At 43.3% G+C, this 27732-nt stretch overlaps 1 protein-coding gene across 2 annotated transcripts; it reads right to left on the reverse strand.

The window, feature by feature from the left end:
• Positions 1 to 4662: 4662 nt before the first annotated feature.
• On the reverse strand, positions 4663 to 26415 carry LOC124003352 (protocadherin Fat 4). Of its 2 annotated transcripts, none has more exons than XM_046311525.1 (30): positions 26249 to 26415; positions 24496 to 24561; positions 24021 to 24184; positions 23721 to 23765; positions 23497 to 23586; positions 23280 to 23369; positions 22676 to 22783; positions 22466 to 22579; positions 22265 to 22358; positions 20812 to 20924; positions 20424 to 20597; positions 20185 to 20313; positions 19763 to 19918; positions 19421 to 19601; positions 18980 to 19113; positions 17943 to 18890; positions 15765 to 15890; positions 15085 to 15330; positions 14716 to 14814; positions 14354 to 14526; positions 13999 to 14150; positions 13557 to 13864; positions 13297 to 13407; positions 12981 to 13172; positions 12781 to 12875; positions 12475 to 12636; positions 5740 to 5928; positions 5467 to 5544; positions 5267 to 5306; positions 4663 to 5178 (listed from the first exon to the last, which is right to left on the reverse strand). In XM_046311525.1, the coding sequence occupies exons 1-30, from the start codon at positions 26325 to 26327 to the stop codon at positions 5080 to 5082; spliced, it is 4755 nt and encodes a 1584-aa protein (XP_046167481.1). In that variant the 5' UTR covers positions 26328 to 26415; the 3' UTR covers positions 4663 to 5079. The 2 variants fall into 2 exon arrangements, with proteins under 2 accessions (XP_046167481.1, XP_046167482.1); XM_046311526.1 differs by having other exon boundaries at positions 5062 to 5178; positions 5462 to 5544.
• Positions 26416 to 27732: the final 1317 nt, after the last annotated feature.

Here is a 27732-nt window from a genome sequence, read left to right on the forward strand (position 1 = left end):
TCAAGTACAGTCTCAAAAACCATCAAACGCTATGATGAAACTGGCTCTCATGAGGACCGCCACAGGAAAGGAAGACCGAGTTACCTCTGCTGCAGAGGATAAATTCATTAGTTAACTGCACCTCAGATTGCAGCCCAAATACATGCTTCACAGAGTTCAAGTAACAGACACATCTCAACATCAACTGTTCAGAGGAGACTGTGTGTATCAGGCCTTCATTGTCAAATTGTTGCAAAGAAACCACTATTAAAGGACACCAATGGTCCAAGAAACATGAGCAATGGACATTAGACCGGTGGAAATCTGTCATTTGATCTGATGACAGTCCAAATTTGAGATTTCAGGCCTTCATGGTCTAATTGCTGCAAGGAAACTACTACTAAAGGCCAAGAAACACAAGCAATGGACATTAGACCGGTGGAAATCTGTCCATTTGTCCAAATTTGAGATTTTTGGTTCCAACCGCCGTGTCTTTGTGAGATGCAGAGTAGGTGAACGGATGATCTCCGCATGTGTGGTTCCCACCGTAGAGCATGGAGGAGGAGGTGTGGGGGTGCTTTCCTGGTGACACTGTCTGATTTGTTTAAAATTCAAGGCACACTTAACCAGCATGGCTACCACAGCATTCTGCAGCGATACACCATCTCACCTTGTTTGCGCCTAATGGGACTATCATTTGTCTTTCAACAGGACAATGACCCAACACACCTCCAGGATATGTAGGGGCTATTTGATCAAGCGGAATATGAAGTGTTGCATCAGATGACCTGGCCTCCATAATCACCGGACCTCAAACCATTTGAGATGGTTTGGGATGAGTGGGACCGCGGAGTGAAGGAAAGGCAGTCAACAAGTGCTCATCATATGTGGGAACTCCTTCAAGACTGTTGGAAAAGCATTCCAGGTGAAGCTGGTTGAGCAAATGCGCAAAGCTGTCATCAAGGCAAAGGGTGGTAACTTTGAGGAATTAAAAATATATGTAAAGTATACGCTGGGAGTGGGGAAGCAAGTACAGGGAGGGCATTTAATAAATAAATTAACATAGAACAAAACGTGAGTAGAGTACAGACATGGGTCACAGGAACAGAGTTAATAACGCCTAGGGAAATAACCAAAGGGAGGGACATATAGGGAAAGCTGACGCCCGTAACGATAGTGACAGGTGTGCGTACTAATGAGCAGCCTGACGACCTCAAGCGCTGTATAGGTGACAATATGAAATTTATTTAGATTTTTTTTTAGATACAACATGATTCCATGTGTTATTTCATAGTTTTGATGTCTTCACTATTATTATACTATGTAGAAAAGTCAAAATAAAGAAAAACCCTTGAATGAGTAGGTGTGGCAATTTTTGACTGGTACTGTATATGCCGCGTAAACTACAACCAGTTAGCAAGTTTCCTAGTTCCAACTAGCACATGAATGCGGCAATATGCATGAGCGCTCCAATGTATAAATGTTTAGAAATTTTAAAATGAGTAAAAACGAATGAACACTTCATAAATGTATTCCTATATTGTTGTGTAACTAGGTAACTATTGGTGATGAGATGTGTAATTGTTGTAACGCTAGCTAGCACAATATCAGGCTCCTCCCCTTTTCTACTGCAGTTTGTCATGGAAATTTCCTCTATTTACCAAATCATGAGAGCAAACCACACACCAGTCAGAGTTATGCTTAATCTTCACCTTTTATAATAATTAAGCTTTTGCAATAGCATTTTGACTTTCAACAGTTCAGTATCTCTAATGAAAAGTTGAGAGTCCCAATATAATGGCAAATGGGATCCTTTATAGCAAAGATCCACCCCCCCTAGATGACATGACAAACCACAGATCTTAGGAATTTACACAAAGAAAAGACTTTAATTCAGAGAGGAGTATCCCCTAGCCAGACAGAGTTGGCTATAAATTATCGTTCAGTTTGGTCTCCTAAACAAAACTCTTATTTCGTCCTTGGTACAAAATGGTACCAAGACATTACCCCCACCCTATGATATATATCCAATTGTCATTTAGATAGAACCAATTCTAAATACAACAATTCTAAATACAACCAATCCTGGACAAGCTCACTGAGAGGAGAGTGAGGCTATAGGTTAAGATGGGGGCAACAAAAGAGGGAGCATAGAATGATTCCAGACACTGCCATCCTCCTCTCCCCGATGGGAAAAGTAGGGAGTGACCGGCACTCAGACACAGTGGAGCAAAATATATGTTTACACATGATGACACCTTGACCTCTCCCCTCTCTGCGGCCCAAGCAACTTAGTCCTGACATAGAACAGATACTGCAACCCCGCCACAGTATTATACAAAAATAACATTCTGATGAGAAGTAACTTAAACATATGATGAATATAAAACATTTTACCTATGTTAGCACCTAATTCTGATTATTCCCCAACAAGTTTCAGATGAGCAGCATTCAGTGAGTCCATGTTCACCCTAGTGAACAAGTAGCCAGTGCCCTTAATGGAGGTGCCAATGCCAAAGAGGAGAAAAGTGCAGGGTTTAAAGATGGCCAATAGAGAGAGAGCAAGAGCACCGTTCATGTTAAGGCAGGGAGAGGACAAACAGGTCATCGGGTGAGCATTTCAGTTTGTGTAACCAAGTAAGAACATTCTGGACAGATTGCATGAATTGGGTATAAGTAGTAGAGTTCGACCGATTTAAATAAAAACAATTCCCAACGCCGCTACCGATTATTGGAGGACCAAAAAAGCCCTGATTTTTATTTTATTTGTAATAATGACAATTACAACAATACTGAATGCACACTTATTTTAACTTAATATAATACATCAATAGCCTCAAATAAATAATGAAACATGTTCAATTTGGTTTAAATAATACAAAAACAAAGTGTTGGAGAAGAAAGTAAAAGTGCAATATTTGCCATGTAAGAAAGCTAACGTTTAAGTTCCTTGCTCAGAACATGAGTCTTCAATATTCCCAGGTACGAAGTTTTAGGTTGTAGTTATTATAGGAATTATAGGACTATTTCTCTCTATACCATTTGTATTTCATTAACCTTTGACTATTGGATGTTCTTATAGGCACTTTAGTATTGCCAGTGTAACAGTATAGCTCCCGTCCCTCTCCTCGCTCCTCCCTGGGCTCGAACCAGAAACACAACAACAACCGCCACCCTCGAAGCAGCGTTACCCATGCAGAGCAAGGGGCACAACCACTCCAAGGCTCAGAGCGAGCGAGTGACGTTTGAAACGCTATTAGCGCGCGCTAACTAGCTAGCCATTTCACTTCGGTTACACCAGCCTCATCTCGGGAGTTGATAGGCTTGAAGTCATAAACAGCGCAATGCTTGATGCACAACGAAGAGCTGCTGGCAAAACGCACAAAAGTGCTGTTTGAATGAATGTTTACATTTGTTTCTGCCTACCACCGCTCAGTCAGATACTTAGATACTTGTATGCTCAGTCAGATACTTGTATGCTCAGTCAGATTATACGCAACACATGACATGCTAGATAATATCTAGTAATATCATCAACCATGTGTAGGTAACTAGTGATTATGATTGATTGTTTTTTATAAGACAAGTTTAATGGTAGCTAGTAACTTACCTTGGCTTACTGCATTTGCGTAACAGGCAGTCTCCTTGTGGAGTGCAATGAGAGAGAGACAGGTCGTTATTGCGTTAGACTAGTTAACTGTAAGATGACAAGGTGAAAATCTGTCATTCTGCCCCTGAACGAGGCAGTTAACCCACTGTTCCTAGGCCGTTACTGAAAATAAGAATGTGTTCTTAACTGACTTGCCTAGTTAAATAAAGATTAAATAAAGGTATAAAAAAATAATCAAAATCGGTGTCCAAAAATACCGATTTTCGGATTGTTATGGAAACTTGAAATCGCCCTAATTAATCAGCCATTCCGATTAATCGGTCGACTTCTAATAAGTAGTGCTCGACTTTGGCAGGATCTCACCGGAGCTGAGTACCGGCAACTCACACTGCTTGAGCTCCTGTTCGTCTTATTGAATATTAGCTTAAAAAAACGAGTATCGGCACCTATTTCAGTTCAAGTTAAGCACTGTGTATAAGAAATTATTCAAGTTATTCAAGTACTAGCCAAGCGTGGTGAAGGGTACATAAATAGAATAGATTTGACATTTAAATGTAGTTAAAGAAGTGGTGTGGTGGTGACTTACTGTTAAGAGTAAGAAGACAGTTTTAAAGTAATATAGAAAAATATTGGTGTGTCTGTTGTGATTGGGGTATATTGAAGAAATTATCAGGGCAGTTTATTTATTTCCCCTTAAATATTCACCAGAAACAATCATTTCACAGCTATTTAAAAATAAAAATAATAATCCTTCGGGGCATGCCCCCGGTCCCCCCCCTAGATGGGTGTTGACCCTGACCCCCTCCAATTTCTAACAAAAAGTTACACCCTTGCCTTCAGGACAAGTATTTAGAAACACCCCACCATCCATCAGACCTACACTGGTAATGGTACAATAGCAAAAAAAAACTAAAGTGAGTCTTATTGGACAAGTCCAGGTAATCCCATTTCAATCTGTTTTCTTCCATTTGGTGCATAATGAACATGAGTCTGTCTCAAGCTCGAGCCAGTTCTAAAGGTTTGAGTCTAAGCATTAGCATAGAGAAATGTTGGTAAAAATAAGACACTTTCTATCCAGGGTATGTCTTTTTTATTAGTTAAACCTAAATGCAGTGAAAAGTTGGTTCAGGTTTGTTTGGTGACAGAGGAAATACATACCATTATGAGCACTCAGAAACAATGTATAGCATATAAAATAATTCATAGTAAGTGCTATTCTTAGCGCTAAAATCTTCATATTCATATCATAGCCTTTTCTATTTTTACATTTATTGGCCAAAGGTCTTTGTTTGTTTTACAGAGAAATGCTCCTAATATGAGTGCAGCATAGACTGTAGCCAGCAATTGACGGTCAAAGCATTAGTGCATTAGCCAACCAATAAGTCAGAGTAAACTAATCATTCCTTCATTGCAGTGTTGCTCCATCTGTCTCACTGCTCTGGTGCACATTCATTGTGTGTGCTTTATATGTGTTTAGTTGTCAGTTGGACCTAAAGAGAGGAGTTATGGCTGTCACCATCTTCATCTTGTCTGTCACACTCTGGCACTGCCTCCTGTGAAGTCTTACTCTTTCTCCATGACCTTTGCCCCTAAAAAACAACAGCATGGATCATCGCCCTTGACCAACAAATCACACTGTATATTTGAACGGCCTGTGTTTGGCCTCTGGGTTCTTACCTGTTCTGAGCCTGTTGCGGACGCCTTCATATCTCTATTTCTAAAGCGGAAGAAAAGGCGGATGAGAAAGAACTCGCATAGTAGCTGTCTAAAAATGACAAAGTATTGATTTGAAATATTACTCGTTCAATTGCATCCCATCATCAATGAATCAAACGTTAAGACGCCATATGTAATTGCATATTCAAACAGTACTTTACGTGTAAGCTTCATTTCGCCTATCAATGTCAAAGCTTTCCCCACAGGAGTCCTCTGTGGGTTCTTTCATCCTTCTGAACCTGAAAAGAAATTGAAATGTTGAAACAGTGGTTAGCCTAGAATCATTTGTGTCATAGTCAATTTGGGGGATAAGGGGGTCATAATTGCAATTATGGCTAGTGGGAAGGGCTAGATTCATTATCATAAGTCATTTCTTGCTCATCTTAACTTAATGCTAATAACAAACACTAAGCAAACATGAATGAGCTACTCACTTGATAACGGTGAACGTCACCATCGCCACCAATCCCAGCAGAGTCAGGCCGAACAGGATGCCCAGGACGATGACTATGACCTGGTCAGAGGTGGGGTCGGCTGACTCCTCCTCCATCACATGCTCCAGCCCCGCCCCAAACACCTTCTCTAGCTCTGCCTTCACCGTGCCCGCCTCGCTCTGCAGCTTGCTGTGGGCAACATCAGAGAGGGAGAGGCGGCCAAAGAAATAATTGGTTTTGGGGGTGACTAGAGAGATATACCTGCTGGAGCATGTGCTACAGGTGGGAGATGCTATGGTGACCAGCGAGCTGAGATAAGGGGGGACTTTACCTAGCAGGGTCTTGTAGATGACATGGAGCCAGTGGGTTTGGCGACGAGTATGAAGCGAGGGCCAGCCAACGAGAGCGTACAGGTCGCAATGGTAGGTAGTATATGGGGCTTTGGTGACACTGTGATAGACTGCATCCAATTTGTTGAGTAGGGTATTGGAGGCTATTTTGTAAATGACATCACCAAAGTCGAGGATTGGTAGGATGGTCAGTTTTACAAGGGTATGTTTGGCAGCATGAGTGAAGGATGCTTTGTTGTGAAATAGGAAGCCAATTCTAGATTTAACTTTGGATTGGAGATGTTTGATATGGGTCTGGAAGGCGAGTTTACAGTCTAACCAGACACCTAAGTATTTGTAGTTGTCCACGTATTCTAAGTCAGAGCCGTCCAGAGTAGTGATGTTGGACAGGCGGGCAGGTGCAGGTAGCGATCGGTTGAAGAGCATGCATTTAGTTTTACTTGTATTTAAGAGCAATTGGACGCCACGGAAGGAGAGTTGTATGGCATTGAAGCTTGCCTGGAGGGTTGTTAACACAGGGTCCAAAGAAGGGCCAGAAGTATACAGAGTGGTGTCGTCTGCGTAGAGATGGATCAGAGACTCACCAGTAGCAAGAGCGACATCATTGATGTATACAGAGAAGAGAGTCGGTCCAAGAATTGAACCCTGTGGCACCCCCATAGAGACTGCCAGAGGTCCGGACAGCACACCCTCCTATTTGACACACTGAACTCTATCAGAGAAGTAGTTGGTGAACCAGGCGAGGCAATCATTTGAGAAACCAAGACTGTCGAGTCTGCCGATGAGGATGTGGTGATTGACAGAGTCGAAAGCCTTGGCCAGATCAATGAATACGGCTGCACAGTAATGTTTCTTATCAATGGCGGTTAAGATATCGTTTAGGACCTTGAGCGTGGCTGAGGTGCACCCATGACCAGCTCTGAAACCAGATTGCATAGCAGAGAAGGCATGGTGAGATTCGAAATGGTCGGTAATCTGTTTGGTGACTTGGCTTTCGAAGACCTTAGAAAGGCATGGTAGGATAGATATAGGTCTGTAACAGTTTGGGTCAAGATTGTCCCCTCCTTTGAAGAGGGGGATGACCGCAGCTGCTTTCCAATCTTTGGGAATCTCAGACGACACGAAAGAGAGGTTGAACAGGCTAGTAATAGGGGTGGCAACAATTTCGGCAGATCATTTTAGAAATAAGGTCTAGATTGTTTAGCCCGGCTGATTTGTAGGGGTCCAGATTTTGCAGCTCTTTCAGAACATCTGTTGAACGGATTTGGGAGAAGGAGAAATGGGGAAGGCTTGGGCAAGTTGCTGTGGGGGGTGCAGTGCTGTTGACCGGGGTAGGAGTAGCCAGGTAGAAAGCATGGCCAGCCGTAGAAAAACGCTTATTGAAATTCTCAATTATGGTGGATTTATCAGTGGTGACAGTGTTTCCTATCTTCAGTGCAGTGGGCAGCTGGGAGGAGGTGCTCTTATTCTCCATGGACTTTACAGTGTCCCAGAACTTTTTTGAGTTAGTGTTGCAGTAAGCAAATTTCTGCTTGAAAAAGCTAGCCTTGGATTTTCTAACTGCCTGTGTATAATGGTTTCTAGCTTCCCTGAACAGCTGCATATCACGGGGGCTGTTCGATGCTAATGAAGAACGCCATAGGATGTTTTTGTGTTGGTTAAGGGCTGTCAGGTCTGGGGAGAACCAAGGGCTATATCTGTTCCTGGTTCTAAATTTCTTGAATGGGGCATGCCTGGAGCCCAGACGGCATCCCCAGCCGCACCCTCAGAGCATATGCAGACCAGCTGGCTGGTGTGTTTACGGACATATTCAATCAATCCCTATCCCAGTCTGCTGTTCCCACATGCTTCAAGGGCGCCACCATTGTTCCTGTTCCCAAGAAAGCTAAGGTAACTGAGCTAAACGACTACCGCCACGTAGCACTCACTTCCGTCATCATGAAGTGCTTTGAGAGACTAGTCAAGGACCATATCACCTCCACCCTACCTGACACCCTAGACCCACTCCAATTTGCTTACCACCCAAATAGGTCCACAGACGATGCAATCTCAACCACACTGCACACTGCCCTAACCCATCTGGACAAGAGGAATACCTACGTGAGAATGCTGTTCATCGACTACAGCTCGGCATTTAGCTCGACCCTCGACCCTGGGTCTCGACCCCGCCCTGTGCAACTGGGTACTGGATTTCCTGACGGGCCGCCCCCAGGTGGTGAGGGTAGGCAACAACATCTCCACCCCGCTGATCCTCAACACTGGGGCCCCATAAGGGTGCGTTCTGAGCCCTCTCCTGTACTCCCTGTTCACCCACGACTGCGTGGCCACGCACGCCTCCAACTCAATCATCAAGTTTGCGGACGACACAACAGTGGTAGGTTTGATTACCAACAACGACGAGACTGCCTACAGGGAGGAGGTGAGAGCCCTCGGAGTGTGGTGTCAGGAAAATAACCTCACACTCAACGTCAACAAAACTAAGGAGATGATTGTGGACTTCAGGAAACAGCAAAGGGAACACCCCCTTATCCACATCGATGGAACAGTAGTGGAGAAGGTAGCAAGTTTTAAGTTCCTCGGCATACACATCACAGACAAACTGAATTGGTCCACCCACACGGACAGCATCGTGAAGAAGGTGCAGCAGCGCCTCTTCAACCTCAGGAGGCTGAAGAAATTCGGCTTGTCACCAAAAGCACTCACAATCGAGAGCTTCCTGGCGGGCTGTATCACCACCTGGTACGGCAACTGCTCCGCCCACAACCGTAAGGCTCTCCAGAGGGTGGTGAGGTCTGCACAACGCATCACCGGGGTCAAACTACCTGCCCTCCAGGACACCTACACCACCCAATGTTACAGGAAGGCCATAAAGATCATCAAGGACAACAACCACCCGAGCCACTGCCTGTTCACCCCGCTATTATCCAGAAGGCAAGGTCAGTACAGGTGCATCAAAGCTGGGACCGAGAGACTGAAAAACAGCTTCTATCTCAAGGCCATCAGACTGTTAAACAGCCACCACTAACATTGAGTGGCTGCTGCCAACACACTGACTCAACTCCAGCCACTTTAATAATGGGAATTGATGGGAAATTATGTAAAATATATCACTAGCCACTTTAAACAATGCTACCTAATATAATGTTTACATACATTATTCATCTCATATGTATATGTATATACTGTACTCTCTATCATCTACTGCATCTTTATGAAATACATGTATCACTAGCCACTTTAACTATGCCACTTTGTTTACATACTCATCTCATATGTATATACTGTACTCGATACCATCTACTGTATCTTGCCTATGCCGCTCTGTACCATCACTCATTCATATATCTATATGTTCATATTCTTTATCCCCTTACACTTGTGTGCATAAGACAGTAGTTTTGGAATTGTTAGTTAGATTACTTGTTGGTTATTACTGCATTGTCGGAACTAGAAGCACAAGCATTTCGCTACACTCGCATTAACATCTGCTAACCATGTGTATGTGACAAATAAAATTAGATTTGATTTATTTAAGATGGTTAGGAAGGCATTTAAAAAAATATCCAGGCATCCTCTACTGACGGGATGAGATCAATATCCTTCCAGGACACCCGGTCAGGTCGATTAGAAAGGCCTGCTCGCTGAAGTGTTTCAGGGAGCGTTTGACAGTGATGAGTGGAGGTCGTTTGACCGCTGACCCATTACGGATGCAGCGCAATGAGGCAGTGATCGCTGAGATCTTGGTTGAAGACAGCAGAGGTGTATTTAGAGGGAAAGTTGGTTAGGATGATATCTATGATGGTGCCTGTGTTTAAGGCTTTGGAGGTACCTGGTAGGTTCATTGATCATTTGTGTGAGATTGAGGGCATCATGTTTAGATTGTAGGATGGCTGGGGTGTTAAGCATGTTCCAGGTTAGGTCGCCTAGCAGCACGAGCTCTGAAGATAGATGGGGGGCAATCAGTTCACATATGGTGTCCAGAGCACAGCTGGGGGCAGAGGGGGTCTATAGCAGGCGGCAACAGTGAGAGACTTGTTTTTAGAGAGGTGGATTTTTAAAAGTAGAAGTTCAAATTGTTTGGGTACAGACCTGGATAGTAGGACAGAACTCTGCAGGCTATCTTTGCAGCAGATTGCAACACCGCCCCCTTTGGCAGTTCTAGCTTGTCTGAAAATGTTGTAGTTTGGGATTAAAATTTCAGAATTATTGGTGGTCTTCCTAAGCCAGGATTCAGACACAGCTAGAACATCCGGGTTGGCAGAGTGTGCTAAAGCAGTGAATAGAACAAACTTAGGGAGGAGGCTTCTAATGTTAACATGCATGAAACCAAGGCTATTACGGTTACAGAAGTCGTCAAAAGAGAGCGCCTGGGGAATAGGAGTGGAGCTAGGCACTGCAGGGCCTGGATTCACCTCGACATCGCCAGAGGAACAGAGGAGGAGTAGAATAAGGGTGCGGCTAAAAGCAATAAGAATTGGTCGTCTAGAACGAACAGAGAGTAAAAGGAGGTTTCTGGGGGCGATAAAATAGCATCAAGGTATAATGTACAGACAAAGGTATGGTAGGATGTGAATACAGTGGAGGTAAACCTAGGTATTGAGTGATGAAGAGATAGATATTGTCTCTAGAAACATTGAAACCAGGAGATGTCATTGCATGTGTGGGTGGTGGAACTAATAGGTTGGATAAGGTATAGTGAGCAGGACTAGAGGTTCTACAGTGAAATAAGCCAATAAACACTAACCAGAACAGCAATGGACAAGGCACATTGACATTAAGGAGAGGCCTGCTTAGTCGAGTGATCAAAAGGGTCCAGTGAGTGGAGAGGTTGGTTGGGGGTCGCGATTTAGACAGCTAGCCAGGCCATCGGTAGCAAGCTAGCATAGGATGGAGGTCTGTTATTAGCCACCTGTTGCGTTCCGTCAGTAATTAGTGGGGTTCCATGTGGTAGAGGGGATTAATCCAAATCACACAACAAAAAAACAATAGATATAGTTAGAGGCCCAAGAAGAAAAATAATAATCATAAAAATAAATAAATAAAGTGTCCGATTGTTTATTCGGATAGCAGCCGATAAGACAGCTAACGGTTAGCGGGCTGCAGATGGGCGTTCAGGTAACGTCGCGACGGAGGAGTCAGCCGGATAACTCCTTCGGGTAGATAACGTCGGCAGTCCAGTTGTGAAGGCCCGGTGGGGCTCCGCGTAGGCAGTAAAACGGGTCCGGATAGGTGATTGTAGCCCAGGAGTGATTGATGGAACTCTTCAGCTGGCTAGCTCCGGAATAATTGTTGTTTGCTCCGGAATCGACGAAAGCTGATAGTCACACGGATAGCAGCTAGCTAGCTGTGAGATCCAGGTATGAATGTCCAGAGTTAGCGGTTGAAATCCAGGGACATGGAGAGAATAATTGGTCCGGTATGTTCCGTTCCGAGCCGCGCTGCGCCGTACAAAACTGGCGATAGATTTTCGAGCTAAAGGATAGCTGATGACCACAAACCGTGGTTAGCTGAATACTAACGATTAGCCAGTAAAGAAGCTAACTAGCTTCTGATTAGCTTCTGGATTATCTTTTGGCTAGCTCCTGGCTAGTTTCTGGCTAGCTTCTTGGAGGATTACAGATTTGAGGTAAATAATACTTTTTTTATAAATATAAATTGGTGAGGCGGGTTGCAGGAGAGTGTTTTGAAGATGAGTTTATGGAAAATAATAAATATATATAAAAAGGTATGTGAAAAAAGTTGTGTATATATATATATATATATATATATATATATATATATATATATATATATATATATATATATATATATAGGACACAACAAGACGAGGACAAAAGACATCTGAACTGCTATGCCAACTTGGAATCAGGTAGGGTGGAGGTGATATGGTCCATAGTCTCTCAAAGCACTTCATGATGATGGAAGTGAGTGCTACGGGGTGGTAGTTGTTTAGGTCAATTACCTTAGCTTTCTTGGGAACAGGAACAATGGTGGCCCTCTTGAAGCATGTGGGAACAGCAGACTGGGATAAGGTTTGATTGAATATGTCCATAAACACACCAGCAAGCTGGTCTGCGCATTAGGGGCTTATTCTCAAGAATGCAACGTCACATTACAGATTTTTCCGATTAGATTTGTATTGTGTAGAACAGACATGGATGTTCATCGTGCTGAATAGAAAATTGTGGAAGCAATGTTGCGTCCAGTCATTGTATGTCTATGTCAACTACTAAAGAATGTTCCACAAAAATTCCCTTAATGAGACCAACCTCAGACTCGCCATCCTCAAAGTTAAACTTTAACCAACAATGGCTTTGATTTTCTCATTATAGGATGCCCTACTTTGTTGTGGATGAAGTGATTTTCAACAACACATTGATCTTACCTTTTGACGTCTTTGGCAGGGATGACTTCCCCGCTGTTCACGGCAATGAAGCTGACGTACGTCCTAGCGGTGCTCCCAGATTCCCGGGACGCAACAGCTCCTCTGCTGGTGCTGGAAATCTCTAACACCTTCACGGTCCAGCCCAGAACTCGCCCTAAAGACCTAAGAGACACAGAGAACGAGAGGCATATGAGAAAGACTGAGGAAGAGAGATAAAGTGGGCAAAAGGACCCAGTCTAACAGCCCCACACTTTTGTGTGGTTCATATTGTGTGGTACAAAAACTTTATCAATTCTAATATCTTACTCTTCCATCTCAGGGACCTTCTTCTCCACAACATTGGTGGCCTGGTTGAGGGAGATGACTACGACATCATTACTTGCACTTCCCTGCACGTCCACCTGGGGGCAGAATAGAGCAGCATACTGTAACTACTGTTGCAAGTTAAGTTACTGGTTTAGTCATGTGTGTTACCATATGTACAGTACACTGTTGTCACCACTCACCTCCACCCTGGTTGTAGCATGGAGTCCTTTAGTATCTGTGGCCTTCACCAGGACGGTGGTTGTCTTTCCTTCTAGTCCCACCGCTGACACCACGTACACCTGGCCTGTGGAACGGTCCACGTCAAAAGACGAGCTGGGCTCTGTCAGACTGTAGTCCAGACGACCGCTGTCCCCACTGTCTGGGTCTGTGGCCTGGGGAGAGGGGCGAAGGGTGGGGGGGGGTCAGGATGGAGGAGCTGGATGAGAACTTATGTCAACTTTGACATGGCACCAGGGATGTAGTGGTTATCCCGCTGTTCACTTTTGCATCCCTTACCTGAACTTGGACCACAGGGTATTTGTATGGGGCAATGCTGAAGATTTTGGCTTCATAAGTCTCTTCCTTGAACTCTGGGGCCTCGTTCACATCTTCCACCTGTACCCTGACCTGAGAGGAAGAGTGAGGGAAGAGAGTGAGAGACGAAAGATTACTTGTGATCCTAAATCTGTTCCCCCATATGATGAGATATTTTCAGCTAAGCAACACCTCTAAAACTTCCTCTAAATCTGGTCGCCAGGTACCCGGATGGGTCATACCATTGCGACGGCAGAAGTAGGGGGAGTCCTGGAGTCCACTGCCTCCACCTCCAGGATGTACCACTCCTCAGTCTCTTTGTCCAGCGGCTCTTTGGTGGTGAGGGCTCCTAGGGCATCGACAGAGAACAGGTCCATGTGCGTGGTCAGGAAATAATTAACCACAAACACGGGGCTCCCTGGTGATGCCTTCACTGTCCCCACAGGTCTCCCTTTTGGTTCGTTCTCCGGAACGTTGAAGTTGTAGGAGGAGTTCTCAAAGGCCACGTCCACTCCAAGGCTGACAGTCATCAGGAAGACCTGGACATTGGCTATGAGGTGAAAAGAGAGAACACACACAGATTTAGTATCCATCATTATTCAGACTAACATGAAATAATACACTCTAACTCAACGTTACAAAAACACACAAACACAAGTCCAATTGCGATGCTCGATCCCTGACCTGTGGAGTTCAGAGGAGGCATCCCGCTGTCCTTTGCCATTGCAGTGAGTTCAAGCAGTGTGTCCTCCGTGACATCCGAAAGGTCAGAGACCACAGTCACCTCTCCTGTGCTACCATTCAGGGCCAAGCGGGGGGAGGCGCCTGAGGAGAAACTAGATAGCCAGAGGAGGAGCATTTGACGCATAACTCGGTGTAGGAACAGACACATTTCTTCAACATTGTTAAGGATCCATTTAGGCCGATTTGTATTCCTCAATTTGGACCTGAAACTCATCTCTACAGTATCGGCTCCACGACTGGGAGTAGAAAGTACAACAGAGGTGTGTGTGAGTTTTGACAGCAGTGCATGGCTAACCTGTAGGTGATGAGTGCGTTCAGGTCCATGTCCTTGTCTGTGGCAGAGAGGGTCAACAGCACGTCCCCCACTTTGGTGTCCTTCACCAGGATGCTCTTCGTGTACGTACTGGCACTGAACACCGGCGTGTTGTCATTAACATCTGTCACGCTCACTCTGATGCTGGTCATGTTCTGGTGAAGCGGGGTTGGAATGGTTGAAACCAACTGTGTGTAAGAAGGCAGGCTGCACAGAACTTTGATATTGTGTGTTATGGTATTGTGGTGTATAGTGTTATGATATGGTACTGCTATGGTAATGTCGTACTGATTTCAGGGTGAAGGGACCCTATAAATCAGGCCACTGTGTTTTGTATATAGTACCTGTCTCTGTGGTGTCCCCTTGTCAGTGGCCACAATGACCAGCTCATAGATGTCCTTGGTCTCCCGATCCAGAGGACCCACAACCAGTAGCATCCCATCCTTCAGCACAAGACACACTAGTGTAAATACGCAGTGTTACCCTAACAACATTGCTCATGATTAAGTGAGTATGAGAAGTCGTGAGGAGAAACATGGTTTGCCAATGATGTCATCAAAAGCGTCTGCTTTTTTGTGTGTTTGGTCATTTCTTAATCAAAATGATTGACACCTCAGTAAACGAACCTGGTACCCTAGATCCAAATTCTCATCTAACAAAATGTATTATGTAAAGAAGGTTCACCAGGAGCTTCATTATTTGGTTGGACTCACCTCCCTGAAGCGAAATGGCATGGCAGATGAGGAGATGGAGATGGTGACTTCTCCGTTGGAGCCGAGATCGGAGTCTGTGGCAAGGATATGGTACACCTCTCCTGGAGACTTGTCAGAGTACTCCCCCTCAGGGAAAGGGATGGGGTCTGGAAGGGTAGGGAACTGGGGTGTGTTGTCATTGTAGTCCAGAACGGTGATGTTGAGCTGGGCTGTGGCGTTCAGGCCATCTTTGTCCACCGCCACCACCTGAACAGTGAGAGGGTTACGATTTTAACACGTGACGTAGTTGACAAACCTTAGCATGTCATTTTGTTGAAATTGTTGACTCCAACGTATAACGTTGTTGACCGTCATGGTCTCGCTGAGCATCTTAAGTAAAATTACCAGCCTGCATTTGCCGATCCACGTTGTACATTTTTTATCACCTATATGACTTAACAACATGAGCAAAGACAATGTTCACTTTGGTGTCTAGGTGGGGTTGAGGTCCGGGTGATAGGAAGAGATAGATTGTCCTCCAGTTGCGTCCTTGCCCTTCGTTAAGATATGAAATTTTTTCCCCACTCTACATAGATTACATTTATGGAAGCAAACCCAACTGTTATTGGGGCCTATATTTGGGTGTAGATCTTATGAGAAATGCAGATGAAGCACATGTCGGTTGACATGACGTGGTATACCTGTAAAACATAGTTATCCTTTGTCTCTCTGTCCAAGGTGACGTCATTCTTCAGGGAAACAACACCTTGTTTGTTTATGTTGAAGGTGTCACTGGTAAATATGAAGTCACCATTCGAGAATCCACCCTAAAAGGAAGAGATTATGGTGTCAGTTTATCATTCCAAAATTAGTCATAAATGTTTTAGTGGGATGGTTGTATTGAAATATTTTCAGATTGTTGATATCGTTATGAAATACACCATTTCTATATTGTCATCGATATACAGTACCAGTCAAAAGTTGACACATCTACTCATGCTAGGGTTTTTCGGTATTTTTAATATTTTCTACATTGTAGAATAATAAAGACATCAAAACTATGAAATAACACATGGAATCATGTAGTAAGCAAAACATTTTTAAACAAATCTAAATCTATTTGAGATTCTTCAAAGTAGCCACCCTTTGCCTTGATTACAGCTTTGCACACTCTTGGCATTCTGTCAACCAGCTTCATGAGGTAGTCACCTGGAATGCATTTCAATTAACAGGTGTGCCTTGTTAATTTGTGGAATTGATTTCCTTCCTAATGCGTTTGAGACAATCAGTTGTTGTGACAATGTAGGGGTGGTATACAGAAGATAGTCCTATTTGGTAAAAGACCATGTCAATATTATGGCAAGAACAGCTCAAATAAGAAAAGAGAAACTATAGTCCATCATTACTTTAAGACATGAAGGTCAGTCAATCTGGAAAAGAGCTTTGAAATTTTCTTCAAGTACAGTCTCAAAAACCATCAAACGCTATGATGAAACTGTCTCTCATCAGGACCACCACAGGAAAGGAAGACCGAGTTACCTCTGCTGCAGAGGACAAATTCATTAGAGATAACTGCACCTCAGATTGCAGCGCAAATACATGCTTCACAGAGTTCAAGTAACAAACACATCTCAACATAAACTGTTCAGAGGAGACTGCGTGTATCAGGCCTTCGTTGTCAAATTGCTGCAAAGAAACCACTACTAAAGGACACCAATGGTCCAAGAAACATGAGCAATGGACATTAGACCGGTGGAAATCTGTCATTTGATCTGATGAGTCCAAATGTACGATTTTTGGTTCCAACCACCGTGTCTTTGTGAGATGCAGCGGAGGGGAACGGATGATCTCTGCATGTGTGGATCCCACTTTGGAGCATGGAGGAGGAGGTGTGATGGTGCTTTCCTGCTGACAGTGTCTGTGATTTATTTAGAATTCAAGGCACAAGTGTGCCACAGCACACTTCCTCTGTGCTTAGTGGGATTATTATTTGTTTTTCAACAGGACAATGACCCAACACACCTCCAGGCTGTGTAAGGGCTATTTGACCAAGAAGGAGAATGATGCAGTGCCTCATCAGATAACCTGGCCTCCACAATCACCCGACCTCAACCCATTTTTTATTTATTTAAATTGAACCTTTATTTAACTAGGCAAGTCAGTTAAGAAAAAAAGTAAACAAAGTATTATTTACAATGACAGCCTAGGAACAGTGGGTTAACTGCCTTGTTCAGGGGCAGAATGACAGATTTTTACCTTGTCGGCTCGGGGATTCAATCTTGCAAACTTTCGGTTACTAGTCCAATGCTCTAACCACTAGACTACCTGCCACCCTGTGGCTTGGGATGAGTTGGACAGCAGAGCGAAGGAAAAGCAGCCAACAAGTTCTCAACACATGTGGGAACTCCTTCAAGACTGTTGGAAAAGCATTCCAGGTGAAGCTGGATGAGAGAATGCCAAGAATGTGCAAAGCTGTTATCAAGGCAAAGGGTGGCTTCTTTAAAGAATCTCAAATATAAAATGTATTTTGATTTAACACTTTTTTGGTTACTACATAATTCCATACGTGTAATTTCATAGTTTTGATGCCTTCACTATTATACAATGCAGAAAATAGTTTTAAAAAATAAAGAAAAACCCTTGAATGAGCAGGTGTGTGAAAAATGTTGACTGGTACTGTATATATTGTCATTTGATTATATATAGTAGTTGATATATCGTCATTGTTATACTGTAATCAATATACCGTAGTCAATATTTTTCATATCGTGCAGATATATCACGGATCTCAATGTAGATGGTAATGTTATAGATATTGTTTATATCATAACGAAATATAATCGATCTCATGATGATAATGACAGTCTCATTTCTCTGACCTCATCCTCATCGGTGACCTCCAGGGTCACGATAGCCGCTCCGCTGGCCAGGTTCTCAGAGACGGCGACATCGTAACGCTCTGCGCTAAACTGAGGCGGGTTGTTGTTCACATCTTTCACCCTCACCACCACTGAACCATTCCCAATGAGGGACGGGGTCCCCCCATCTGCAGCCTGTACCATTAGGTTGTACACCTTCACTGCTCCATAGTCCAAGGCCTGCGCCAGCCGCAGTTCCCCAGTGGACGAGTCCAGCTGGAAGAACGCCACGGTCGAGGGAGGGTCTTGCAGAAATATACTATAGGTCACTGCACCGTTTGTGCCTTCATCAAGATCCACCGCTTCTAGTGTGACCAGTGTCGTTCCCACAGACTCTGTTTCTAAGACCTCAACCTCATATTCCGTCTTGGAGAAACTTGGAACGTTGTCGTTGACGTCAGATACTTGAATGAGCAGAGTGGCGGTTGCAGAGAGAGCTGGACGACCTTGGTCCTGAGCCACCACCTCCAGGCTGAACTCTGCTTTGGTCTCTCTGTCCAGCGCCCCAGCCAGGGACACCATCCCTATTTTGGGATCGATAGCGAACTTCCCCTCGCCTCCCCGGAGGGTATAGCGGAGCTCCCTGTTGAAGCCGTTGTCCGCGTCCGTGGCGGTCATGGCAGTGAGGTTGGCCCCTACCTCCGTATCCTCAGGGACCAGTTGTGTCACAGAGCTGGCGCCAAACACGGGGCTGTTGTCATTGATGTCAATCACTTCCACCACAACGGTTGCCTCATCTCTACTGGTGCCATCCGAGATTGAGATCTGGACTGAGTAGTTATTTTTGGTCTCATAGTCCAGTTTGACCTTAGAGGTGAAAACGCCTTTGGAGTCAACGGCGAACTTGTCGGCGTCATTCAGGACCTGAAGCGTCACGGGAACTACTGTTGTTACTGCTAGGAATGTCACCTATATATGGGGTGACAAAAATGTTATAGGATCGATCTGGTTATTTATTTTCAGATGAAGTAGAATTTAGTGGTTCTGGGGAAGTTCACCTTGACAATCATCGTCCCTGGATCCGTCTCTTCCTCTATCCTCCCACGGTAAGTCTTCAAGAGGAACTGGGGGTTGGAATCTCCAGGTGCCTGGATCTCCACTAGCACCGAGGAGGAACGAGATATTACGCCACCTACAGGACAGGAGAGGAGAACAGTCACTTTGGGCTGCAATTTCTTTGGGAACCCATAACCAAATCTCCAGCTGTTGACAGACTAGCCTCCTGTAGATATACACTATTCCTCTCATATTATTTTAGTCTACAGTGTATATATACTATGGTTACTAGACTATGGTATGTTTGCTTGAGTTGCTTGTGTTCTTTCACATATCTCCTCAACTTTACGCTCAGATTAATTCCGCACTACATTGCGCTCCACAAAATAGTTTACATGACACTACCTTCAAGTTCTCTATACAGAGACTTTACCTAGACTCACCATCTCTTGCTGTCACATAGAGAGGGAACTGAAGGACCTCGTTCTCCTTCAGAGGAATGTTTTTTTCCAGTTTTATCTCGCCCGTGTTTTCGTCGATGGAGAAATATCCTTCCAGGTTCCCAAACTCTATTGAGTACTTGACCTGTCCATTAGCACCAGCATCCAGATCGGCTGCTTCAACCTACCAATCACATGGTGTGGTGACCAAAGCAATACCATTGTTTTCTTTTTACAATCGTGTTACTATGGCTATCATGTGTTTCCCACATTGTAAATGGCTCTGACAAAACACTTTAACAAACACAGTGACTAATTGAGGTTCAAGGTTAGAAGCCATCTCACCTGGGTAACCAACATCCCCACCGTTTGGTTCTTGAAGACCTTGCCCTCGTACCTGGAGCTCTTAAATTGAGGACTGTTGTCATTCTCATCCAGGAGGGTGACGTTCACATCAGCCAACACAACGTGGTTAGGCGGGTCATTTTCCCGTGCTTCAATCTTCATATTGGATGTAGGGAAGACATGGGAAGGTGTTCAACAGCATACCAACTGACGTGTGCACTCCCCATTGGGACAGATTTCTTGATAAGACATGTTTTATTAGATGGTACAGGGCACTGCCAAGTGCCATTAAACCTGGAGTTTGCACCTTTTGAGACATATTTCCAGGTTCCTTGCTGATTTGTTAGCTATTTTGATTATGTCAGCTGCTAAATGGATAAAAGTTGTAGGTCTGAGTACTGTTATGTTTCAGAGTGTCTGACCTGAAAGAGGAAGTTTCCAACAGTCTCCCTGTCCAGGTCAGCTGAACTCTTCACTATGACAGTTCCATCCAAGAGTATAGAGAAAGGTACAGACTCCGGAAGGATCTGCAATGTTCCCACAAATCCACCCTGAGACAAAGACAAAAGGGTTTCATGTCCAATTGGGGGGGGAAATGAAGTTTTAAATCTCTTTTTGTGTAAATCCATCACCCATTTCTTTTGTATGCCACTGTACCTACCTTGTCCAGGTCAGTGATTGTGACTCTGAAAACAACTGTGTCTTTTTGAGAGTTCTCCAATATTGCGACAGAGTAGCTAGCTTTGTCAAACTCTGGAGCGTTGTCATTGACGTCCTCGATTGTAACAGACACCAAAGCGTCAGCGGACTTTAGGCTGTCATCCTGCTGAGATGCCTGGAAGGAAGTGATAGATGTTGATATTTGACATCCATAACTTGGGATGTATACAACGGTCACCAGCCCTCCTAAAGCCCATACCATGTTAACTGTCTTAATGCACTTGTGATTGTGCATAAATCTACAGTGAGAATGAACTGAGAGAAGTACGGTTTTACTTATTTAGAGTAATCGTAAAACGCTAGAATGCTATAGCTACAATTCCCAATACCTTGATATTGACAGTGACTGTGGATATCTCCTCTCTGTCCAGCCCAGTCACCACAGAGATGACTCCACTGTTTGTGTCGATGTTGAAGTTACTGAGATACTTGCTTGGCGATACTGAGGTAAAGTCACACAACAACATTCCACCACAATGTGAACAGAACCTCATACATACGTTTTCATGCAAATATGATATTCTGACGGTTTCCATATGCAAAGATACACTCCATGACCAAATGTATGTGGACACTTGCTCGACGAACATCTCATTACAAAATCATGGGCATTAATATAACCACCTCCACTCTTCTGGGAAGGCTTTCCACTAGATGTTGGAACATTGCTGCGGGGACATGCTTCCATTCAGCCACAAGAGCATTAGTGAGGTTGGGCCTGGCTCGCAGTCTGCGTTTTCAATTCAACCCAAAAGTGTTCAATGGGGTTGAAGTCAGGGCTCTGTGCAGACCAGTCAAGTTCTTCCACACCGATATCGACAAACCATTTCTGTATGGACCTCACTTTGTGCACGGGAGCATTGTCATGCGGAAAGGGCCTTCTCCAAATTTTGCCACAAAGTTGGAAGCACAGAATCGTCTAAAATGTAATTGTATGCTGTAGCGTAAAGATTTCCCTTCACTGGAACTAAGGGGCCTAGCCCAAACAATGAAAGACCGCCTCATTATTTCTTCTCCACCAAAATTTACAGTTGGCACTATGCATTGAGGCAGGTAGCGTTGTCCTGGCATCCGCCAAACCCAGATTTGTCCGCCGGACTGCCCAATGGTGAAGCGTGATTCATTCCAGAGAATGAGTTTCCACTGCTCCAGAGGGCAATGCCGGTGAGCATTACACCACTCCAGCCGACGCTTGGCATTGTGCATGGTGATCTTAGGCTTGGCCATGGAAACTCATTTCATGAAGCTCCCAACGAACAGTTACTGTGCTGACGTTGCTTTCAGAAGCAGTTTGGAACTCGGTAGGGAGTGTTGAAACCGATAGATGATTTTTACGTGTTTCAGTACTCAGCAATCCAATTCTGTGAGCTTGTGTGGCCTACCACTTTGCGCCTGGGCCGTTGTTGCTCCTAGATGTTTCCACTTCACAATAACAGCACTTACAGTTGACTGGGGCTGCTCTACAGTAGCAGGGCAGAAACTGGACAAACTGTCTTGTTGGAAAGGTGGCATCATATGAGGGTGCCACATTTTAAGCCACTGAGCTATTCAGTAAGGCCATTCTACTGGCAATATTTGTCTATGGAGATTGCATGGCTGTGTGCTTGAGTTTATACACCTGTCAGCGATGGGTATGGCTGAAATAGGCAAATCGATTCATTTGAATGGGTGTCAACATACTTTTGTATATATAGTGTACTTGTTTCATATCAACAACAAAAAAATCCTAAGACTGATGGGAGTTGTAGTCCAAGCCTGTGGTAAAAGCCTCAAGTAGATTACCTGAACTGATGCTGTAGACTATAGCCACATTAATGCCAGTGTCTCCATCTTGTGCTTTTATGCCCTCTGGCTGGATGGTGAGGAAAGGCCCTGTCTAAAGAGGAGATGATGTATTAAATAGACATCACAACCACAGCAACACAGTGGCTTTAAGGATACATATATGACATTTTGTAGTCTGATGGGTATGATGACACTCACTTGTTCTTCCTGTATGGTAGCCTGGTAAAGGCTGTGATTGAAATAGGGATTCAGATTATCAAAGTCCGTAATCTCAAGAACAACGTCTGCTGTGTCGAAGAGATCACCATTATCCTAAAAGGAAGGATCCCAGAAGCATTATTAATAGATAAACATGGATATCCATTTCTGGACCAATGTGGTAGGTTGTGATATGGTGAGATCACCTACCCGCGCCTCAACTGTGAATTTGTAGTTTTGGGCGACGTTGTAGTTCAGAGGTCTCTTCAGCAGTATAGCCCCATCGTTGCGGACCTCAAATTCAGCGGGTGCTGGGTCCTTAAATAAGGTGGAAGACCAAAGTCATTGTGGAACAGTATCAGAGGAAGAATCAGATAACTCTGTTCAGTCATAATTTCCATTGGGTTATCCAATATCTGCTATAGATTATAGACCTACATTGTAGCTGTATATATTTTTGTAAGACAGTTGTATGGACAGTTTAGACTAGCTGTTTACTTTGGTGAATGTGACATATTGATCACTTCGCTGTGACTAATTTATGTGACCAAAAGGATTCGAACCCGGATCTCCTGTCCATCCCTCTAAGCTAAGGGAGCTAATGTAGCTCAGGTGTGGTCACAGAACCACTGCTGTTACACTTATAAAAAAGTATAGAGCAGGACTTGAATGTAATCAGGCGTCTCAGAGTAGGACTGCTGATCTAGGATCAGGTCTCCTTTCTTATTTATTATTATCTAAAAGACTAAACTGATCCGATATCAGCACTCCTGCTCTGGGACTCTTGGTGAATACGGGCCCATGTGTGACTCACCAATATGCGGTATGTAATTCTGTTGTTGTTTATGCTGATATCGGCATCCACTGCTTTCACTCTGATCACCTCAGAATTCACTGCCTGAATCTGGAGAGACAAAACACATGGTGGTTCACCACTTTAACAACCCGTAGGGGCTCATTGTATTGCAAGGTGTAAGACAGGAGTATTATGTTTTTGCCAACTCATCTTCTGTAGACTGATGTAGCCTTACCTCAGATATCGTTTTCGTGTACACCTTTTGCTCAAATATTGGAGCGTTGTCATTTAGGTCGGCGACGATAAGTTTTCGTTTATTTTCGAGCTGAAGAGATAATGACAGTTTTATGTCAACAAAATGCACTTCTCATACATTGCAATATATTGTTACAATCCACCATATACAGCATACATACTAACCATTGTCACATTAGTTTATAATCTTTCAATTTTACTTACCGCGCCATTCACACACACAACAGAATACCAAAGTTGACCGCCAGTCTACAAGAGAGAGAGGGGGAATAATTGTAAAGTTCAAAACCCTTTGCAGCATGTTCATCAGGAATTAGCCTTCGCCTATTTTGTCAATAAAAAAGCGAACACCAAAAGTGAACCATACTTGACCATGAATGACGTTGTATAGCTCTGATCCAGAGCGCTACGGTGCATTCCTCTACTGTAGGAGTTTAGCAGAGGCACGCGCACCAACACCCTGGACCAGAGCTAGACGTTGTAGAGCCACCATAACCATCTCACCTGTGTTAACAGATCTGCATCCAGCGCCATCTTGGTACGGACTGTTGCATTTGTACTCCCAGGGGTGTAAACTAACTCGAGAAAATTGATGTGTTCTGGAAAAACATACGCCTCAAGCCTCACGGTATTACCCACTGGGATCTCGTTGAGGACTTCCACTTCCCCTGTTGTAGCATCATGGGGAGGCAAATATTAATTAGGGTGATGTGTAGTACCAGCAATGTCTATTGAATGTTGTTGAATGTTTCCCCCCATTACAGTCAATATATTGTAACAAAGGTTGCTACAAAAAAGACTGAAGCCATTCTATAAATCGAATTTTCTCCCCTCATCCAGGCATCTCTCTTTTCCTGTGTAATCGTTTATGAACAGAAATACCAGTAAGACAAATTGGTTTGATGACTCATGAACAGATATAATACTTGAATGGATATATATGGCATGGATGACTGCAATGAATGACTGCATTGATTACCCTCATATTCCTCATCCACAGTTCCCAGTGTTAGGTCTGACCCTTCAGCACAGTTCACTGATGTACCTAGAAATAAACATTAGGGCAAACATGGTATTGTTTACGTGGATCTTTAGCATCATGAAATAGCAAATGACAATCTCTAATCAGGATTCTGGTGAATTCTATTTGAGTTGTGTCAATATCTCCTGTTTTGCATGTTAATTTGCCATTAATATGTGTCGCTTATCAGTTTGCAAACAATGTAAAAAATAAATAATTTAAAAATCATTGTTAATAAAGTCGCATACAAAAATGGTCTCTTTTAAAAGAAAATTGAATAAGGCAGCTCCTTATTGCAGGTGTTTCAGTGTAGCTCAGTGCTTTCTGTGGTGGTGGAGCAGCCAGTGGAAAATACGAATCGTAGGGGTTTGTAATGTTCTCTAGTTACGCCATGATTGGCTCAGTGTTCTGTCACTCATGGGGACACTATATCCCTGCAAAATCTACGGGAGAGCTCAAAAATTCAAGCCCCTTGGTGCTGCCATAGAGTTAAATTAGAAGTGCCCATTTTAAGAAGTCTCAAGGTCATTGGCCACAGATAAAATCACGTTATATTTACCGTAGATTTGATGGGACTGATCATGTCAACATCATACTTTCAAAATCTTAGCTAGCAAACTAGACAAGCAGTCATCATGAATCACGTCGACAATCTACTGGCGAATCCTTTTCATATGAATCCTTGTCATATGAAGAGAAATTATAGATAAAATGTATCAGTGCTCATCGGCCATTGGACATAAACATTACACAATAAATTGGAAATCGCAAATTCAACAATGGTTTGGAAGAAATCAGCAGCGAACTGCAAGCGTTGTAAAGCATTCACTAGCCTGCTATTCAGTGGAGTGGGTGTGTGGTCCAAGTCTGGGTTTAAGGGTCTCTTTTCCAAGCTTAAAAGGATAAACATTCAACACCATGGGCCAGAAAAGGTTGAAAACATTATCTATGCTGTCAATCCAGCATAACCTCTGCCATGTTCAAAACAACTGGAAACCCGGAAATCTCAGACTTCAGTGAGTTCAAGACAACTGGGACCTTGGGAAAAAACGAGCTCTTACTGGGAAAATAAGTTTTTAACGGTCATTCAATTCGGAATTCCATGTCGGGAACTCAGGCCTCTTTCTAACGATCCAACCTGAAGATCACTGACGTCATGATTCAACCTAGTTTTTTTCCGAGTTCCTAGTTGTCTTGAAAGCACCATAAATCCAGAGAATGCCAGACTTTGATGACAAAGTTTGAGGACAAAATCGTTTTGTGTTGTGTAGTGGCTTTGCTGGCATGCATCTCAAAAATGGGGGGGGGGGGACTAAAATCACCACTGTAATTAGGTAACAACAATCTATGCGTCATGGTCTAATGGCAACACTCTCGGATCCAGCCACATATAAGCCGCTCCCTACTGGTTCATTCCCCGCATTTACCCTCCCTATTGTTACTCCAACTTGCCTGTCTCCCCCTCTGTTTACTAATGTCTAAATGAAGTGTCAAAAATACATAATAATAATCTAATAAATAGCTTATATGTGTAAAATAATATAAGAGCATACATTTAGCAAAATACAAAGGCAAATCAATTACCGATTAACATTTCTAATTGATCTTAACCATTTTCTATTAATCTACTGTATACAGTATTCCCCAAACCATGTACCGTATTGATATCATACCAATCTTCAAAATGAAGCCACAAACAAACTTTACTCACTGATGGGGATGCCCATGACGACATGAACACATAGAGAGCCTGAGAGGAGTAACATCCACATAAAACGTATAGACCCCATATTGGATGGTGATTGTCACTACTTTTCTACCCCCTGCTACAGTACCGTCCACAGCACCTGCTTGAGCGACTGATTTCCTGAATAGAGGGAATATTGAAATGGCCACACTTTATTTACCCTACAATACATTTATGACTTGCCATTAAGTGTTACTGCCTGACTACAGGGATATAAACAGGTCCAAGGGGCACTGACAACACCATGGAATGTGTTGCGCATTCATTGTAACAGCCACATACAGATGTAGGGTCTTAATTTGAGCCAATTTGCTACAGCAGGACAATAATCCAACAGCAACAGGAAAGTTGAATTATGATGTGGATTAATTAAGGGATTTGTTTTTAGTGGTGGATACATTTTTCGTCAGGGCAAATAAATTCTGAAATCAATGTCCAAATTACAAACTTTAGAAGCCAAATACACTTCAAGTTTGCATTCCCTGCAGTGCAGGATAATTATCAGCAACAAAAGAGTGATCAAATTAAGATCCTACATCGGTAGGACACTACGTTATAGTATAAAGTCTAAGTTTAATTTCCTTGTAAGCGGAAAGGGAGTGCTTTATAGTTTTAAACTTCTTCGGGATCGGTGTCCTGTCCACAGGACGGTTGAGCTAACGTAGGCTAATGCGATTAGACATAGAGATATCTGATATTGGCAGAAAGCTTAGCTATTACAGTGAAAGAATACCATGCTATTGTTTGATGAGAGTGCACAATTTTGAACATGAAAAATTATGAATAAACAAATTAGGCACATTTGGGCAGTCTTGATACAATAATAATAACAGAAATGCAATGGTTCATTTGATCAGTCTAAAACGTTGCATATTCACTGCTGCCATCTAGTGGCCAAAATCTAAATTGTACGTGGGCTGGAATAATACATTATGGCCTTTCTATTGCATTTCAAAGATGATGGTACAAAAAAAAATACAAAAGAACGGTTGTTTTTTTCTTTGTATTATCTTTTACCAGATCTATTGTGTTATTCTCCTACATTCCTTTCACATTTCCACAAACTTCAAAGTGTTTACTTGCAAATGGTACCAAGAATATGCATATCTTTGCTTCATGACCTGAGCTACAGGCAGTTAGATTTGGGTATGTTATTTTAGGTGAAAATTGAAAAAAAGGGGCGGATCCTTAACAGTTTCAGTGAGTGTGGTTTCAGCCTTCCCGCCACCAACATATCATTGCCAAAAATCATATAAATTGATCTGGATTAAAGTTTATCCAAAATGGACTCCTAAGCTTGACAGCTCCATGGTAACATGGTGTGCCAATGAAGACTTCCTGTAACTGGTACATTGCCTGTCAAACACACCTCAGCCTTATCACTAAGTTTACCGATATTGAGATAATGGTCAGACACATACCTAGGATTTGAGTGGAGGTTGAACTGT

The sequence above is a fragment of the Oncorhynchus gorbuscha genome, linkage group LG18, assembly GCF_021184085.1.
Source record: "Oncorhynchus gorbuscha isolate QuinsamMale2020 ecotype Even-year linkage group LG18, OgorEven_v1.0, whole genome shotgun sequence".
NCBI lineage: Eukaryota > Metazoa > Chordata > Actinopteri > Salmoniformes > Salmonidae > Oncorhynchus > Oncorhynchus gorbuscha.